This window comes from Carcharodon carcharias, chromosome 15 (assembly GCF_017639515.1).
Source record: "Carcharodon carcharias isolate sCarCar2 chromosome 15, sCarCar2.pri, whole genome shotgun sequence".
NCBI classification, from domain to species: domain Eukaryota; kingdom Metazoa; phylum Chordata; class Chondrichthyes; order Lamniformes; family Lamnidae; genus Carcharodon; species Carcharodon carcharias.
Genome location: NC_054481.1, coordinates 122,302,835 through 122,319,840, shown reverse-complemented (window position 1 = coordinate 122,319,840; position 17,006 = coordinate 122,302,835). Strand labels below are relative to the sequence as shown.

Below are 17,006 nucleotides of genomic sequence, written 5' to 3'. Positions count from 1 at the left end.
CTCTCTCCTCCATCCTCACCCTCTTTTTGATCCCCATTTTTCTAATAATATGTATATATTTTTATATACATATAGTTTTATTTTCCCACCTATTTCTATTATTATTTTTTAAATTTACTTCCATCCATTGTTTTATCTCCATCTTTTAGCCTATTCTGATCCCTTTCCTTCACCCTACCCCCACTAGGGCTATCTGTCACTTGCTCATCCTTCTTTCTACCCTTAATGTCACCATTAGCACATCCTTTAACTAATATCACCGCCGTCAACACCCCTTTGACCTTTTGTTTATGACATCTTCGGCAATCTCTCCTTTGCCTCCACCTATCATTGACCCTCTTTCCAGCTCCACCTGTCCCAACCCCCCCCCCCCCCCCCCCTTAAACAGCTTATATTTCACCACATCTCTATTTCTTTTTAGTTCTGATGAAGAGTCACTCGGACTCGAAACGTTGACTCTTGTCTTCCTCTCCGCAGACGCTGTCAGACCTGCTGAGTTTTTCCAGCTATTTTTGTTTTTGTTTCACCCCTGTGTTCATTGACCAACACTGGCTCCCGTCGAGCAATATCTTGATTTTAAAAATCTTATCATTGTTTTCGATCCCTCCATGACCTCTCCCCTCCCAAACTCTGTTCTCCTCCAGTCCCGTCCCACAAGCTCCAAGATATCCGCGCTCATCTAATTCTGGCTTTTGAGTCGCCCTGATTTTAATTGATTTTAATTGATTTTAATTGATTTTAACTGATTTTAACTGATTTTAATTGATTTTAATTGCTCCACCATCAGTAGCCTCAGCTGCCCAAGCCCTGAATTCTAGAATTCCCTCCCTCTCTGCTTTTCAACCCTTATTTCCTTCTTTAAAACACTCCTAAAGCCTACTTCTTTGACCAAGCTTTTGTTAATCTGACCTAATATCTTGTCCTTTTGCTTGTCGTCGCATTTTTTACAATGCATCTTGCAACATGTCATTAAGTTAAAAGTGCTATATAAATATAAGTTGTTGTTGCCAGATTTATTTCTCCCCCCCCCCCCCTCCCCACTTTTATGGCATAGGGATGAAAAATTGCATAAGCAACATCCCAACCATTATAATGTCAAATGAAAATTTGAAAAGGTTTTCATAAGTTCAAAGAGATTCACAAACTCAGCGAATTAGAAATATTTATCGTTATCATAGTCTACCAAAAAAAAGGAGTCAACAAAAGACATCCAAACGTTGGAACATATGAATAGGATGAATCATTCTTCCTTGTCCTGATTGCAGGAGGAACTATGGAACCTGAAAAGAATACAATTAAACATTTACAGACAGGTAAGGGATCCAAATCACACGTGGCAGCTACGCCTGAAATTCCTGGAAAAAGCAAGGAGTTACATTGGAGTGCCATATGGAAAGAAGTACCTTGAACCAGGAAGTGAGTGTATATATGGGGAGGTAAGCAGCAAAGCCCGAGTCCACTGTTGCTGTTTATTATATGTACACTCACATATATTTCTACATTGCTGTGGTGGATAAGTCAGTCCCTTCTATTAAGTATGTGTAAGTAGATGTGACTTGTGTGCCAATTTTTGGAATAATATCTAAAAAGATATTTTTTAATGTTCACTATACCCTTTTCAATTTAAGGATCAAGCATCTCTTTTAATTATGATTGGATCTAATTATGTTCTGAGTGTAAACTGAAGCTCCACAGAATCTTTATTAGCTATAAATGTACGCACAATTAAGCAAATTAATACTATTCTGCAAAGGCGTTTTTCACCAGGAGGCGAAGATATTGATTTTGTATTCCCATTTTATTTGTAGGTGTGGTGGTTTCTGAAAGGTTTCCCAATATTACATTTTGCAAAAGGTGAAACAAAAACTTGTGGAAACCTCTAACAGTTTTGAACAACGCCCACTAAATGAGTCATTAAGAAATGATTAAGAAACAGCCTGTGGCCCTTATCATTCCTGTGTTAAAGGCAAACCAGTAACTAGATGTTTTACTTTCTTATTGCTTAATAATGAAGCAGAAATTAGAGGCCAATTTAAGGTTGTTTTATGACTCAGTGAAGAAAGCCCTGGTGAATTTTTAAAAAATATGTTCGTACACAATATAAAGAATTGTGCAGAACCCAAATGTTTCACCTCCATCAATAAGTAACCTAGAGGGGGTGCTAAAGCATTTGTGATCTAATGCAAGGGTGCAGTTATATTACCAACAAATTTGTAGTTATACTGCACCTTTCACATCCAAAGTGCTTCACCAGCAATTAAATAGGATTGAAGTGTCATCACTATTGTCATGCAGGCAAACATGGCAGACAATTTAAATACACAGCAAGGTCCCACAAACAGCAGTGAGACAAATCAGGTAATTCTTTTTTGTGATGTTGGTTGAGGGATAAATGTTGGTCAGGTCACCAGGGAGAAATTCCCTGCTCTTGTTAGAAATAATCCCAAATAGCCTTGGGATTTTTTTTATATCCGCTTCAGATGGCAGTGCAGGGCCATGGTTTAACGTTTCATTGGAAAGGCGGCACCTCTCATTGTGCAGCACTCCCTCAGTATTGTTTTAAGGTTGTTTTATGACTCAGTGAAGAAAGCCCTGGCGAATTTTTAAAAAATATGTTCGTACACAATATAAAGAATTGTGCAGAACCCAAATGTTTCACCTCCATCAATAAGTAACTTAGAGGGGGTGCTAAAGCATTTGTGATCTAATGCAAGGGTGTAGTTATATTACCAACAAATTTGTAGTTATACTGCACCTTTCACATCCAAAGTGCTTCACCAGCAATTAAATAGGATTGAAGTGTCATCACTATTGTCATGCAGGCAAACATGGCAGACAATTTAAATACACAGCAAGGTCCCACGAACAGCAGTGAGACAAATCAGGTAATTCTTTTTTGTGATGTTGGTTGAGGGATAAATGTTGGTCAGGTCACCAGGGAGAAATTCCCTGCTCTTGTTAGAAATAATCCCAAATAGCCTTGGGATTTTTGTTATATCCACTTCAGATGGTAGTGCAAGGCCATGGTTTAACGTTTCATTGGAAAGGCAGCACCTCTCATTGTGCAGCACTCCCTCAGTATTGTTTTAAGGTTGTTTTATGACTCAGTGAAGAAAGCCCTGGCGAATTTTTAAAAAATATGTTCGTACACAATATAAAGAATTGTGCAGAACCCAAATGTTTCACCTCCATCAATAAGTAACCTAGAGGGGGTGCTAAAGCATTTGTGATCTAATGCAAGGGTGCAGTTATATTACCAACAAATTTGTAGTTATACTGCACCTTTCACATCCAAAGTGCTTCACCAGCAATTAAATAGGATTGAAGTGTCATCACTATTGTCATGCAGGCAAACATGGCAGACAATTTAAATACACAGCAAGGTCCCACAAACAGCAGTGAGACAAATCAGGTAATTCTTTTTTGTGATGTTGGTTGAGGGATAAATGTTGGTCAGGTCACCAGGGAGAAATTCCCTGCTCTTGTTAGAAATAATCCCAAATAGCCTTGGGATTTTTTTTATATCCGCTTCAGATGGCAGTGCAGGGCCATGGTTTAACGTTTCATTGGAAAGGCAGCACCTCTCAAGGTGCAGCACTCCCTCAGTATTGTACTGGAGTGTCAGACTAAATTATATGTTCAGTCTGAAGCTGAATGTAGGATTAGGAAACATTCAGCCAGCATTTTCTGGAGACTGTCTGTTCAGTGTTTGAGATTTAAATGAAATCTCTTTAATTACAAATTAATCCGTGCCATATTCTAGAGCAACAGGAATCCAGAAATAGATATTTCCCTACAAATAGATTAAAATTCTATCTTATGGAATGCTAAATACCAAAACCCTGCACAGACTGAGTATCTCTCTGACACAGGAGGGGCTGACGTAAATTTACACAGGCCTAAACCTGAATGCAACTGGACGTGATCATTGCAGAATAAAGAGGGGAAACTGTTTCTTTTAACAGGAGTATCTCTAACCAGAGGATCCACATTTAAGTTAATTGTCAAAATAACTAGAGGGGAGATGAGAAGAATTTTGCAGCAGGTTGTTATGATCTGGCATGCTCTGCCTGCAGGGTGGTAGATGCAGATTTAATATATGGTAACTTTCAAAATGGAATTGGATGCACATGTGAAAAGGAAAAAATTGCAGGCATTGGGGAAACATCAAGTCAATGGGATTAATTTGATAGTCCTTTCAAGGAGCTGCAGGCACAATGGGCTGACTGGCCTTCTGTGCTGTATGACTTTGTGATTCTAGGATGAGGTTTCTCCAGACTGCCACAAATCAGCACCAAAAATCAGTCAAATGCGCCATTGGTAGCACCATAACTTCTTAAAATATATATAGAAAGGAAGAGAGAGGCCAAAGTGAACATAGGCCCCTTAGAGAATGAGGCTGGGGAAATAATGGGAAACCAGGAAATGGCAGAGGAGTTGAATAAATGCTTTGCTTCAGTCTTTACAGTAGAAGATACGAATAGCATTTCAAAAATACTAAATAATCAAGGGGCAAAAGGTAGGGGAGGAAATAAATACAATAACTATCACTAGAGAAAAAGTACTAGGGAAGCTAATGGGGCTAAAGGCCGATATGTCCCCTGGACCTGATGAGTTGCATCCTAGGACATTAAAGGAATTAGTTACAGAGGTAGTTGATGCACTGGTAGTAATCTTCCAAGAAAAGTCACAGAGGATTGGAGAAGGCCAATGTAACATCCATATTCAAAAAGGGAGAGACACAAAGAACAGATAACTGTAGGCCAGTTAGTTTAACATCTGTCCTTGGGAAAATGTTGGAGTCTATTATAAAGGATGTAATAGCAGAGCATTTAGAAATACATAATCTAATCAAGCGGAGTCAGCATGGCTTCATGAAGGGGAAATCACGCCTAACAAATTTATTAGAATTCTTTGAGGCAACAAGCAGGATAGATGAAGGGGAACCAGTCGACATAATATATTTGGATTTCCAAAAGGCGTTCAATAAGGGCACTGCACATAAGGCTACTTAATAAGATAAGAGCCCATGGTGTTAGGGGTAGTATATTAGCATGGATAGAGGATTGGTTAACTAATGGAAGACAGAGATTTGGGATAAGGGGGGCATTTTCAGATTGGCAACCTGTAACTAGTGGATTGCCACAGGGATCAGCATTGGGGCCTTAATTATTTACAAAATATATTAATGACATAGATGAGGGAAGTGAATGTGCTATCGCCAAATTTGCAGGTGACGCAAAAATAGGTGGGAAGGCAAGTGGTGACGGTGACACGAGGAGTCTACAGAGGGATATAGATGGGCTAAGTGAGGGGGCAAAAACTTGGCAGATGGAATATAATGTGGGAAAATGTGAGGTTATGCACTTTTGGCAGGAAGAATAGAAGAGCTGAATATTAGTTAAATGGAGAATGGTGTAACAGGAAGCCATTTTGCGGTGGAGGACGTTGTTGGGCAAAGGTAAGAGGAGCTTTACAATTTATCTGCCTACAGCCAACCTACCTGTTCTGAAACAGGATGTCTCAATGCTCCACTGCTCCACTCTGCATCTCTTCACCTGAAGAATAGAAACATTCATCAAAACTAGGAGGGGAAAGTCAGCCCAATTCAGTCATTAGAATCTGTTGTGCATTCAGTGATCTGAACAGGGGCAACTCTTATTACATCCCTGTGAAAACATTCAACTTTTATTTTTAAAAGAGTAAGTTTATCCTCTTGACTTATTTAATTAATCCCCCAATATTATAAAAAACATAGCTGCATGAATTGTTGTTTTTCAGTCTCCCCATGTTATTTAGTGAACTTGTGAAACAAGCTCAGACTATTTGTGAAGGAACTCTTTTAATGCATGAAGTTGTGTTCAATACTTTCTTGTTATGATGTCACGACAGGAAGAAAAAACAATCAATCTTTCATTGATTCAGCACTTTATCATGTCCTCAGGAGATCTCAGAGTGTTTTATAGTCAATCAATTTGAACTGAGTTCACTGTTTTGTAGCCAGCTTTGTACATAGAAAGTTTCACTTACCTCGATCGAATGAACAGCCACATACTCTATTTTTGGTGATTCTGGCTCAGGGGAGAATCTTGACCAGAATCCAAGAAGAATTCCTTGCTGATTTTCCATAGTGCTACGAGATCCTTTACGTCACAGTTTTTCATTCTCATCCCCCTGAGTGCTTTCTCTCAGTCCTGCACTGAAGTGGGAGACTAATTTATATGCTGAAGTCCCAAAGTGGGGCTTGAACCCACAACCTTCTGATTCAGAGGCTAAAGTGCTACCAGCTGACATTATAGTGCAAGATTATGGTATTACACTGAGGGAATTGCATATGAAATATTTGCATTCAGACAAGTGCTAATGATAGACCCCTAGAGACCAGGAACAATGCTGGCATTTCCCTTCTTAATGTTTCAGATTATCTGGTAATTCAATGGAACACCTTATAGTTGTCAGCCATTCTGTATTCATTTTGGGGCTTTTAAAAGAAATTCTGCCCTGTTGTTCTGAAGGTGCTATGGTATGTAGTTGGTTGGCATGGGCATGGTTTCACAGGCACTGACAACTCTGCAATACGTTGCCAAAGGGGCCATTACATGTACAGTGTGCTAGCGAGTTTTCCCTTGGGGAGGGTGGTATCATCGCTCAACCCAACCTTATCCTCACCTGATACACATGCAAATACGCTTTCAGTTGGGATCATTGAATAGAAACAGGAACTTTAGTTAATTTTCCCATCCCTAGCCCAAAAGTGCTGAGGCCAATTGTAACATCCCAGTGCTGTCCTGGTTGATATCAAGCAGAGACCCGAGATTGAACTTGGGAATTCTGTAATTTTTAAGTTCAGTACCACATTGGGTGCTATTTTTACAGCATGTTGTTGATAATATATTCTGCATGATTAAATAAATGAAATGTTTATTGATCTGCAAGCATTCATTAAAGTGTTCAAAACCTGCAGCTACTTACTGCCTCAATTTTGTTTGTCAGCTTCACAATATGAGTCTCCTTTGCTCCTGGATTGCTGTGGTCTGGTGAGAAGAGTTGTGAGGGATCTGAAGGATGACTTTGGATTTGTCATTGGACCAGGAAATCAGGCTTACTACTATGACACCCTTCCCATCACGACATTTCAAGAGAAGATGGAACCTGGGGATTTAGTGTTCATTTCAGGGACCTACTTCAATCGAAAATGTATTGTCAATTCTGTAATTTATCATTGTTTGCACCAAGTTCATTTTGTGATTGCAGCTAAAACTTTTGCAATTCTTTCTTGTTCACTTTCAAATTAATTTTTCTTCCTCTTGGATTCCCACAAACTATCATGCAACCAGTTCTCAGCCTCTTGTTACTGCTACTTGTAACCCTACCACCAAGAAGTATGTGAAAAGAACTCCATAGGTAACTTGCCCACCAATCCTTCCATCCATCTTGTAGTGAAGTACCCTACCTCAGTGTTGCCCTTATTTCTCAGTAACCCTGTCAAGAACAGGGGGAAGGTATGAATTCAGATTTGTGCCCGTGCATTCTGAGGCACGGTTGAAGTCTAATGTACCGCATCAGTGCCTGTAATTTTATGTTACTGTACCTTTCAGAGTTGCCCTCATGAACAGAACAGAATTACTGATTTTTCTTAAACAATTATTACGTTAGTTCATTGGACCACCTCTATGAAAGATGGGGCTTTACTTATTTTCATTTTAACTTCTCACAATGAGGAAGACTATGCGAGAGAAGGAAACCTTCCCGGTATTCTCCTATTTATAATAGTCCAATCAAAGGTAATGAAAACAGAAAATGCTGGAAAAGCTCAGCAGGTCTGGTAGCATCTGTGGAGAGAGAAACAGAGAATGTTTTGAGTCCAACATCACTTTTCTTCGGATCCAGTCAGAGCCCTAGCATATCATCTGTTTACTCTGAGGACTGTACTCGAGAGCAGTGATCGCTCTAAATTTTCTGAATATTTTAATGCACTGTACCTTTAAATTTACTTTTCCCTGACCATGGACATGTGCAGTCTCAAAGTGGACAGCTTGTGAATGGTCTGTGTGAAACCTTCATGACTGCTGCATGGCTGTGCACTTGTGCAGCTTAAAGCGTTCATTGCTAGAGACCCATATGCCTTAATGCATCAGCAAATTTTTTTTATCTCCATATTTTTTTTCTCTTCTGTAAGAGTAAAATTTCAAAATTGGTGTGAGATTAGGAGGAGCTGCTTGCATTGAAATTCACTGGGAAAAGTTACCCTTTGGAAAGGAACCATTGCAAATGTTGTATTATAGAATCTATCTTGTGAGCTACACATAGTGGTAGGATGCAAGGATCCATTATCACAGATTGTATCAGTGCTCATTATTTTCAAGGGATATATTTCTATAGGGTCTTTCAATAATAAAAAAAAATGTTGGTTAAATGTTAAAGAAGAAACAGCTCACATGCTTGCATTTTAAAAGAACCATCTTGGCTATCAGTGTGATTTGAAGTGTACGTCCACTACAGAGAGCCCTGAGAGCTGAAACACCCCAGAATGCCAACTTCACAGGTTAGCCACTCCAACTAGGATTGTTCGGTACAATACTGAATACGGATCATTTAAATTATGTTCTCAAATGAACTTTGGGGAACAGAGATAGTTGTGGGAATTAATATTAATATGTGGGAATTAAACTTCAGCATTTCTTGCTGAAGTCTTCTTCTTGGGCTGTCCCTCAGGATCGAAAATGAATTGCTTCCACTCCAGTTTGTTGACTTCTGAGATGGCTGAGAAGTCCAATGTGTGATTTATAAACTTTGCCGCATGCTGGGCAGCAGATGCTTGAAGGGTTGGGAAGATGACTTGTTTGGAAGTTTAAAAGCAAAAAACTGCGGATGCTGGAAATCCAAAACAAAAACAGAATTACCTGGAAAAACTGGGGACTCGAAAGGTCAACTCTTTTCTTCTCCGCCGATGCTGTTGAGTTTTTCCAGGTAATTCTGTTTTTGTTTGGAAGTTTGTTTGCTCCCTCTGACACCTCAATTTCACCTCTGCACATTTCTGGAGAAGTCTGCCGTTGTGTTCAGTGCCTTCCCAGATGAGCCTTCTCCATTTTGGTTGGTCACAAGCTGGGGAATCCCATGATTTGGTGGGGATGTTTGACCTCTTCAAAATGTTTTGAGGACTCCTTTAGGGAAGGAAATCTGCCGTCCTTACCTGGTCTGGCCTACATGTTACCCCAGACTTTCGGCAATGTGTTTGACTCTTAAATGCCCTCTGAACAAAGGCATTTAGGGATGGGCGATAAATGCAGGCCTAGCCAGTGATGCCTACATCCCATGAACTAATAAAAAAAAATGCAAATGGATCGTGAACTAATTCAATCCTTCTTTAAATTGCACCCTCATTCCATCTTCCCAGGTTTTACAAGGCCAGTGGCATTGGTATTTACTCAGGGCTGTGCAGATTGGGGTGGTGGTGGAGATGAATTTCCGGGAGGGGATTTCTTCTTCTTTGGCTGGTGCAGACACGATGGGCTGAATGGCGTCTTTCTGTGCCGTAACTTTTCTATGGTTCTATTCCTGAAGCTTTTCCAAGGTGCGCCTCAGAGTCTCCTGCTGCGACCAAGTTCCGAGTAGAGTAGTTGCTTCAGGAATCTGGTGTTAGACACACAAACAACATGTCTTGCCCAGTGAAGCTCATTTTAAGTGATTGGCACCTCAATGCTGGGTAAGTTGGCTTGGGAAAGGACTCTGCTGTTGGACCTCCTTTCTTGCCACTGGATTTGGCACTGCAAAGGCACTGCTGGTGGGTACTTCTTCAGTGCTTTGAGGTGCCTGCTGTAGGCTGGCCAAGACTCCAAAGCATAGAGGAGTGTGGGGATCATCGTTGCCTGTTAAACCATGGCCTTAGTCACGGGTTTTGAGATTCTGGTCCTCAAATACTCTTCCTCAGTCAGCTGAAGGCTGAACTGGCATCATGGAGGTGATGCCAGTAGTAGTTGAGGTGAATAACATAGATGTATTTAAGTGGAAGCTAAATAAACACATGAAGGAGAAAGGAGTAAAGGGTTCTGATGAGGTTAGACAAAATGGGGTGGGAGAAAACTTGTTTGGCATAGGCACTGGCAGTTGGGCTGAATGGTGTGTTTCTGTGTTATACATTCTATGTAATTCTATAAAATATAACAGTAGTTATATTTTGCAGTATTAATTTCTGTGATTACATTCATTCGTGCTCTGCAGCTCAGTTTACATTTTCACTTATGCACCTTAGTGAAATGCTGAACTTTTATTTCCTTTTGCTTATAGCCAAATGCCAACCCCATGACATTGTCCATGTTGAGATCTGGATTGCAGATGGAGAGAGGACTCTTGGTGCTCACTGGGGGAGGGGCATAGTGCAGTATTTTGATTCCTACAAGTTTGTTTCCATGTCTTATGGAGATATGAAGTACCATTTTAAATCGATCAACACGTGGCTACAGGGGATCTGTGTGAGGTAAGTGCTGGGCTGTAACTGACGTTCTAGAGTATCTCAGCCAATGAGTGTATATATGGGATCTATAAGTATCCCCTTATTAAATCAGGATTGAGAGTAAATCGATGATAAAGACCAAATAAAACAACTTGCCACACTCTCCTCATTTTGACTGGAAGATACAGTTACAGCATCATTCTCTCTTTTGCAGGCATATACACTTGGGACAGCACTGAAGAGGTGGGAAATTTGTTCTAAGACTATAATAAATAGCAGGAATAGGCCATTCAGCCCTTCAAATGCACTCTGCCATTCAATGAGATTGTGGCTGATCTTCTACTTGCACAGCATTTTCTTGCACTATCCCCATGTCCCTTGATGTTTTCCATTTCTAGAAATCTATCAATCTCATACTCAATGACCAAAAATCCACAACTCTGAGGAAGAGAATTCCAAAGATTCACCACCCTTTGAATGAAGAAATTCCCCCTCATCTCAGTCCTAAGTGGCCTTATTTTGAGATGTGCCCACTGGTCCTAGGCCACCCCACCATGTGAAACATTCTTCTTCCATCTACCCTGTCAAGCCCTGTAAGAACTTAGTATGTTTGAATGAGATCACCTCTCATTCTTCTAAACTCCAAAGAATAAAGGCCCAGTCTATTGAATCTTTCCTTGTAGGACTTATCCCTCCATCACAGGAATTAGTTTGGTGAACATTTGCTGGACTCCCTCTATGACAAAGTATATCTTAGCTAGGAGACCAAAACTGCACACAGTACTCCAGGTCAGGTCTCACCAAGGTTCTATATAATTGCAATAAGACATCTTTACTCCTATACCCAAATCCTCTTGTAATAAAGGCCAACATACCATTTGCCTTCATAATTGCTTGTTGTACTGGCTTTCAGTGACTCATGAACAAGGACATCCAAGTCCCTTTGAACATCAACAGCGTCCAGCCTTTCACCATTTAAGAAATACTCGATGTTCCTGTTTTTCCTACCAAAGTGGATAACCTCAATTTCACCACATTGCGTTCCATCTGCCAAATTTTTGCCCGCTCACTTAATCTCTCCAAATCCCCTTGAAACATTTTTGCACCCTTGATCCTTACAACTCTCACTTCCACCTCATTTTATGTCATCTGAAAACTTGCAAATATTACATTTAATCCCTACATTCAAATCATTGAGATAGATTGTGAATAGCTGGAACCCAAGCACTGACCCTTGCAGTACCCCACTAGTTACAGCCTGCCAACCTGAAAATGACCCATTTATTCCTACTCCCTATTTTCTGTCCGTTAACCAGTTCTCAATCCATGCCAATATATTCCTCCCAATCCCATGTGCTCTAATTTTGTTTACTAACATCTTGTGCGGTACCTTATCAAAAGCTTTCTGAAAATCTAAATATACCATATCCAATGGTTCCCTCTTATTTAACCCACTAGTTACTCCCTCAAAAAACCTCCATCAGGTTTGTTAAACATGATTCCCTTTCATAAATCCATGTTGACTCTGGCTAATCCTACCATTATTTTCTAAATGTCCTGTCATATCACCCTTTAGTATAGATTCTAGCATTTTCCCTACAACTGACATTAGGCTAACAGGTCTGTAGATCCTCAGTTTTTCTTTCTCTCCATTCTTAAACAGTGGGTTACATTTGCCAACTTCCAATCTGCAGGAAGACTCCAGAGTCTATAGAGCTTTGAAAGATGACCACCAACACATCTATTATCACTGCAGTCACCTCTTTCACACTGTTGGATGTAGATCATCAGGTCCAGGGGTTTATCTAATTTAAGTCTCATTAATTTCTCTAGTACTCTTTTCACTAATAATATCTTGCAGTCCCTTGTTTACACTGGTGCCTTGTTTCTCCATTATTTTGGGAGATTTTTAGTATTTTCCTCCATAAAGACAGACACAATATGTTTAGTTTTTCTGCCATTTCTTTATTCCCCATTATAAACTGACTCCGCTTATAATGGACCCACAGTTGTTTTTGCTAATATTTTCCTTTTTACAAACCCATAGAAGCTTTTACAGTTCATTTTTATATTTCTCGTTAGTTTACTCTTATTCTATTTTCTTTTTTAAATCTTTTTATTGGACCTCATTTGCAGAATTCTAAAATGTTCCCAATCTTCAGGCTTACCATTTTTGGGCAACTTTATACTCCCCTTCCTTTGATCTAATACAATGCTTGATATATTTCATTAGCCATGGTTTGAACACTCTCCTTGCTAGGTTTTTGTGCATAGCCAATTTGTCCCTCACACCTTCATAGTTTCCTTTGTTTAGATTTAAGACTCTAGTTTCTGTTGGAACTGCATCACGTTCAAACTTATTGTAAAATTCAACATATTATGGTCACTCTTTCCTAAAGACTTCTTTACAACAAGATTAGCAATTTGCCCTTTATCATTGCACAATACTAGATCTGAAATAACCTGTTCCCAAGTTGGTTCCTCGATGTACTGTTCTAGAAACCCATCTCACATACATTCCAAGAATTTGTCCTTTACAACATTTGTATTCTAAGTTTACCCAGTCAAAATGTAGATTGAGATCACCCATGATTACTGTAGTGTCTTGCTACACGCATCTCTAATTTCCTGACTTCCTTCTGGAACAGGTAACTCTCCCCTTGATGCATCGCAGTATCTGCAGCTCAGCCTCCAGCTCATCAACTCTGAGCCAAATCTCTTCAAGCCACAGGCATTTACCATAGCTGTGGTTGTCTTGGATTGCAGTAGCATCCAGGAGATCCCACATGCTGCAGCCATGATCCTGTCCTGCCATCTTTGTGTCAATTAAACTTACTTATCTTTCTTAATTAATATATAGTTCCCCTCTTCACCAAACTCCCTCACTCACCTAACTCCCAGCTTCACATTCTGTGCAGACAAGCAGCACTCGAAGATCCCTGTATTTATATATTCGCTGAAAGACAATGATGAGTCAGCTCTGCTAAAGCTCAGAAACTAGTTGAAGCTAGCTACCTAATTAATTAATTTCAGTTGCTCTTACAGAGCTTGTTTATCACTATTTAAGATTGCAAGAAACTTAACTTGCCTCTAAACTTAAACAGTAATTTTTAGTTAATCACTAAATGTAAGCAAAATCTAGATTTTAGAGAGAGAGAGAGAGAGAGACTAAACCTTGAGATCCCCTCACTCACCAAACTCCCAGTTTCACACATTTTGCACTCAAGTAGCACTCAGTGCAATTTTACACACTGTGTCAGTGTGATTCTGAAAGGTGGGGCTGGATTTTTCTGCAGGCTTCTGAACCCCACCATTAGGCTCAAATGGGAGTCAGAAGCCTGCACTGTGTTTAAAAAAAAAAAGTCACTTATTGTGATTTTCCCTGGAGCAACCAATTAATGGCTTGTGGGTAGGCTTGCCATCCAATTAATAACGGCTTTCGAAATTGGAGGGTCAGTCTGGGGCCTTTGGCTTGAAAGCAGCAGCCATGCCAGGTAAGTGAGGGAGAGGGCATCCCAAGATAGAGGTGCCCTTTCTCCAGTTTTTAAGTTAAAAGTGGCCTTTGCAGTCAGGCCACCCGTTGTGTGGGGAGTTGAGGGAGGAACTCCTCCAAAGAGTGACATGTGATTGCTGCACCCAATAGGCAAAAAGGCACTCTAAGCCTGCCTGGAGTGCTGGCACCACTCGCACCTTGGCCTTGCCCCTAGTAGGCCACCTCCGGGCAGTTTCATTTTTCTCCGTCATTGCCTCTAAGAATAGAGGGCAACTGGAAAACCCTAGTAGGCGTTGGCCTCAAGGAAACTTTAATTAGGTCAATCGCAATGTTACTGGCCCACAGCCTAACACCACCCTGACACGGCAGTTTCACTGAGGGAACTTGCAGGATTTAGGGGTAAAAATGTCACAGTGCATAAATGATTGAATGAAGTCGATGAGGTACATTGTTGTAAATTAACATGAGGAAGCTTTACTGTGCCTCTAACCAATATTTTATGTGACCCGAGAGTGCTAAATGCTGATATTTGGTATTCAAAAAAGGAAAATCTTTCCAATACCCAACACAAATGCTCCTTCTTCTTGATGAGCCCAATATTCACATAAAAGGAAATTGAAGATAGTTTGTGTGCTGTCTTCTGATTATACCTCTATTTACTCAATGGTCAACGACAACACTTTCATTCATTTAGCGTCTTTAGCTTTGCAAAATGTCCCAAGCTGCTTCACAAGAGTTTTATAAATCAAAATTTGACACTGAGTTACATTAGAAAATTTCAAAACATAAGATCAAAAACTTAGTCAAAGAGGTGGATTTTAGTGAGCAGCTTAAAGGAGGAGAGAGCGGTAGAAATGCAGACAGATTTAGCAAGGGAATTCCAGAGATTAAAGCCAAGGCAAATAAAAGCTTAGCAGCCTATGGTGGAGTGATTCAAATCAAGATTACGCAAGATTCTAGAATTGGAGAAGTACAGAGATCTCGAAGCAATGTAATGTTGGAGAAGGTCACAGAAATAGGGTGGGGCAAAGAGAGAACAAGAGAGAATCCAACTTGATGTTCAATGGCATTACCATCACTGAATCCCCCACTATCAACATCCTAGGGGTTACCATTGACTAGAAACTGAACTGGATGAGCCATATAAATACTGTGGGTACAAGAGCAGGCCAGAGGCTAAGAGTTGTGTGACAAGTAACTCACCACCTCCTGACTCCCCAAAGCGAGTCCATCATCTACAAGGCACAAATCAGGAGTGTAATGGAATACTCCCCACATGCTTGGATGAGTGCAGCTCCCAGAAGAAGCTGGACACCATCCAGGACAAAGCAGCCCGCTTGATTAACACCACATCCACAAACATTCACTCCCTCCACGACCGATGCAGAGCAGCAGCAGTGTGTACCATCTACAAGATGCACTGCAGGAATTCACCAAGGCTCCTTAGCACCTTCCAAACCCACGACCACTACCACCTAGAAGGACAAGGGCAGCAGATAGATGGGAATGCCACCACCTCGCGGTTTCCCTCCAAGTAACTCACCATCCTGACTTGGAAATATATCGCCGTTCCTTCACTATCGCTGGGTCAAAATCCTGGAACTCCCTTCCGAACAGCACTGTGGTTGTACCTACACCACATGTACTGCAGCAGTTCAAGAAGGCAGCTCACCACCACCTTCTTAAGGGCAACTAGGGATGGGCAATAAATGCTGGCCTAGCCAGCGAAGCCCACATCCTGTGAATGAATAAAAAAAAAAGCCATGGAGGGATTTGAAAGCAAGGAACAGAGTGTAAGCAGATGTCAAATTAATTTCAAACCAACTCTGCCAAAAAAAAAGGCTCCAGATGACCATGCACAGACTTCAAAGCAGCAGCAAATTTGCATCTGCTGCAACTTTCTACATTGCCACTCATGCCCATCTTTCGTGTGACATAACCTCACGCTCTGGTGATCATTTTTGATGTAACTTTGAGACGCGGCCCTCACCATCTCCAGCAGTGGCAACTGTTCATTTGCTTAAAGCAACCATTAAATAAATTTGCATGTGTAATTTTAAGCACAAATTTGTAATGCAAAGTCTAATTTGTATTATATTCAACTACCAGTTATGACCTTTTTTCCTTAGGCCTGGTGATATTTGGAAAGCAAACCATGAGCACAAATGAAAAGGCAAATAATGTTGAAGCTGAGATTTGTTAGTTGCTTTGTTATGTTCTTTTTGAAAATCATTTTCTTTTTAATACATTGTTTTCTCTTCATGGATGCCAATCATGAGGGAATGGGCCATTGTCCAGTTTTTACAACCAAGCCAGAACAAGCATGCTCAAGTTAACCAACAGCACAGATATTGTTTACCCTACTCTGGCCCACCCAACACTAAGTTGTGAAACTTCCTCTTGCAGCAATCTGACATTTTCATTCTCAACATCAATGATCCTTATAAAAAATATAATCCTTATTTAAATATAGAGCATGTGAACAGAGGACTCAGAGGCAGTCAGCAGCACCTAGAATAGTGGACAAAAGGAACACCAAGAGGCAGTCAGCAACTAGAAGAGCAATCCGATCCAGTCCAGCCTGTGACTCTGGAGTGGAGCGGCTATATTCTGAGTGAAATCAAATTGCAATGTCACAGGAAAATAAATAAGTGATTGATTGGTAAATGTTTTTCTCATTGATATTCAAAACTCATGTAATTTATTAGTAATTGTAAGGTTTTATTAGTTGTGGTATGGTTTAGCAGTAATAAAGCTTATTGGAAGTAGCAGTATTTATTAATTATAAATGAACAAAGAAAAATAAATTAATTAACACATAACAAAGGTGGCAGGGCAGGTGATATGTTGCGATTGCAGAATATGGGAATTCCCGGACACCGTTGTGATCCTAGGACAAACATGTCTGCAGTAAGTGTCTGCGGCTTAAGGAGATTTGACTCAGAGTCATTGAGGTGCAGCAGGGAGGGAGAAAGTTACTTGGACACTTTGTACCAGGAAGCAGTCACATTCCCTTAGGATAGAGTCTTCTGATTTGGCCAGTGGTCATGGACAGGATGT

The 17,006-nt window shown here is 40.4% G+C and overlaps 1 protein-coding gene across 3 annotated transcripts in view; it reads left to right on the top strand.

Annotated features, from left to right (window-relative positions):
- LOC121287805 overlaps positions 1-17,006 on the top strand; it is a 53,876-nt gene that overhangs the window by 7,717 nt on the left and 29,153 nt on the right. For 2 of the 3 annotated variants that reach the window (XM_041205733.1, XM_041205732.1), the window contains exons 2-4: positions 1,266-1,313; positions 6,994-7,197; positions 10,288-10,477. In XM_041205733.1, the coding sequence (XP_041061667.1) occupies positions 1,274-1,313; positions 6,994-7,197; positions 10,288-10,477 (434 nt within the window). In that variant the 5' untranslated portion in view covers positions 1,266-1,273. Of the gene's footprint in view, positions 1-1,265; positions 1,417-6,993; positions 7,198-10,287; positions 10,478-17,006 lie in introns of all 3 variants that reach the window. The other variant, XM_041205731.1, reaches the window with a different exon arrangement.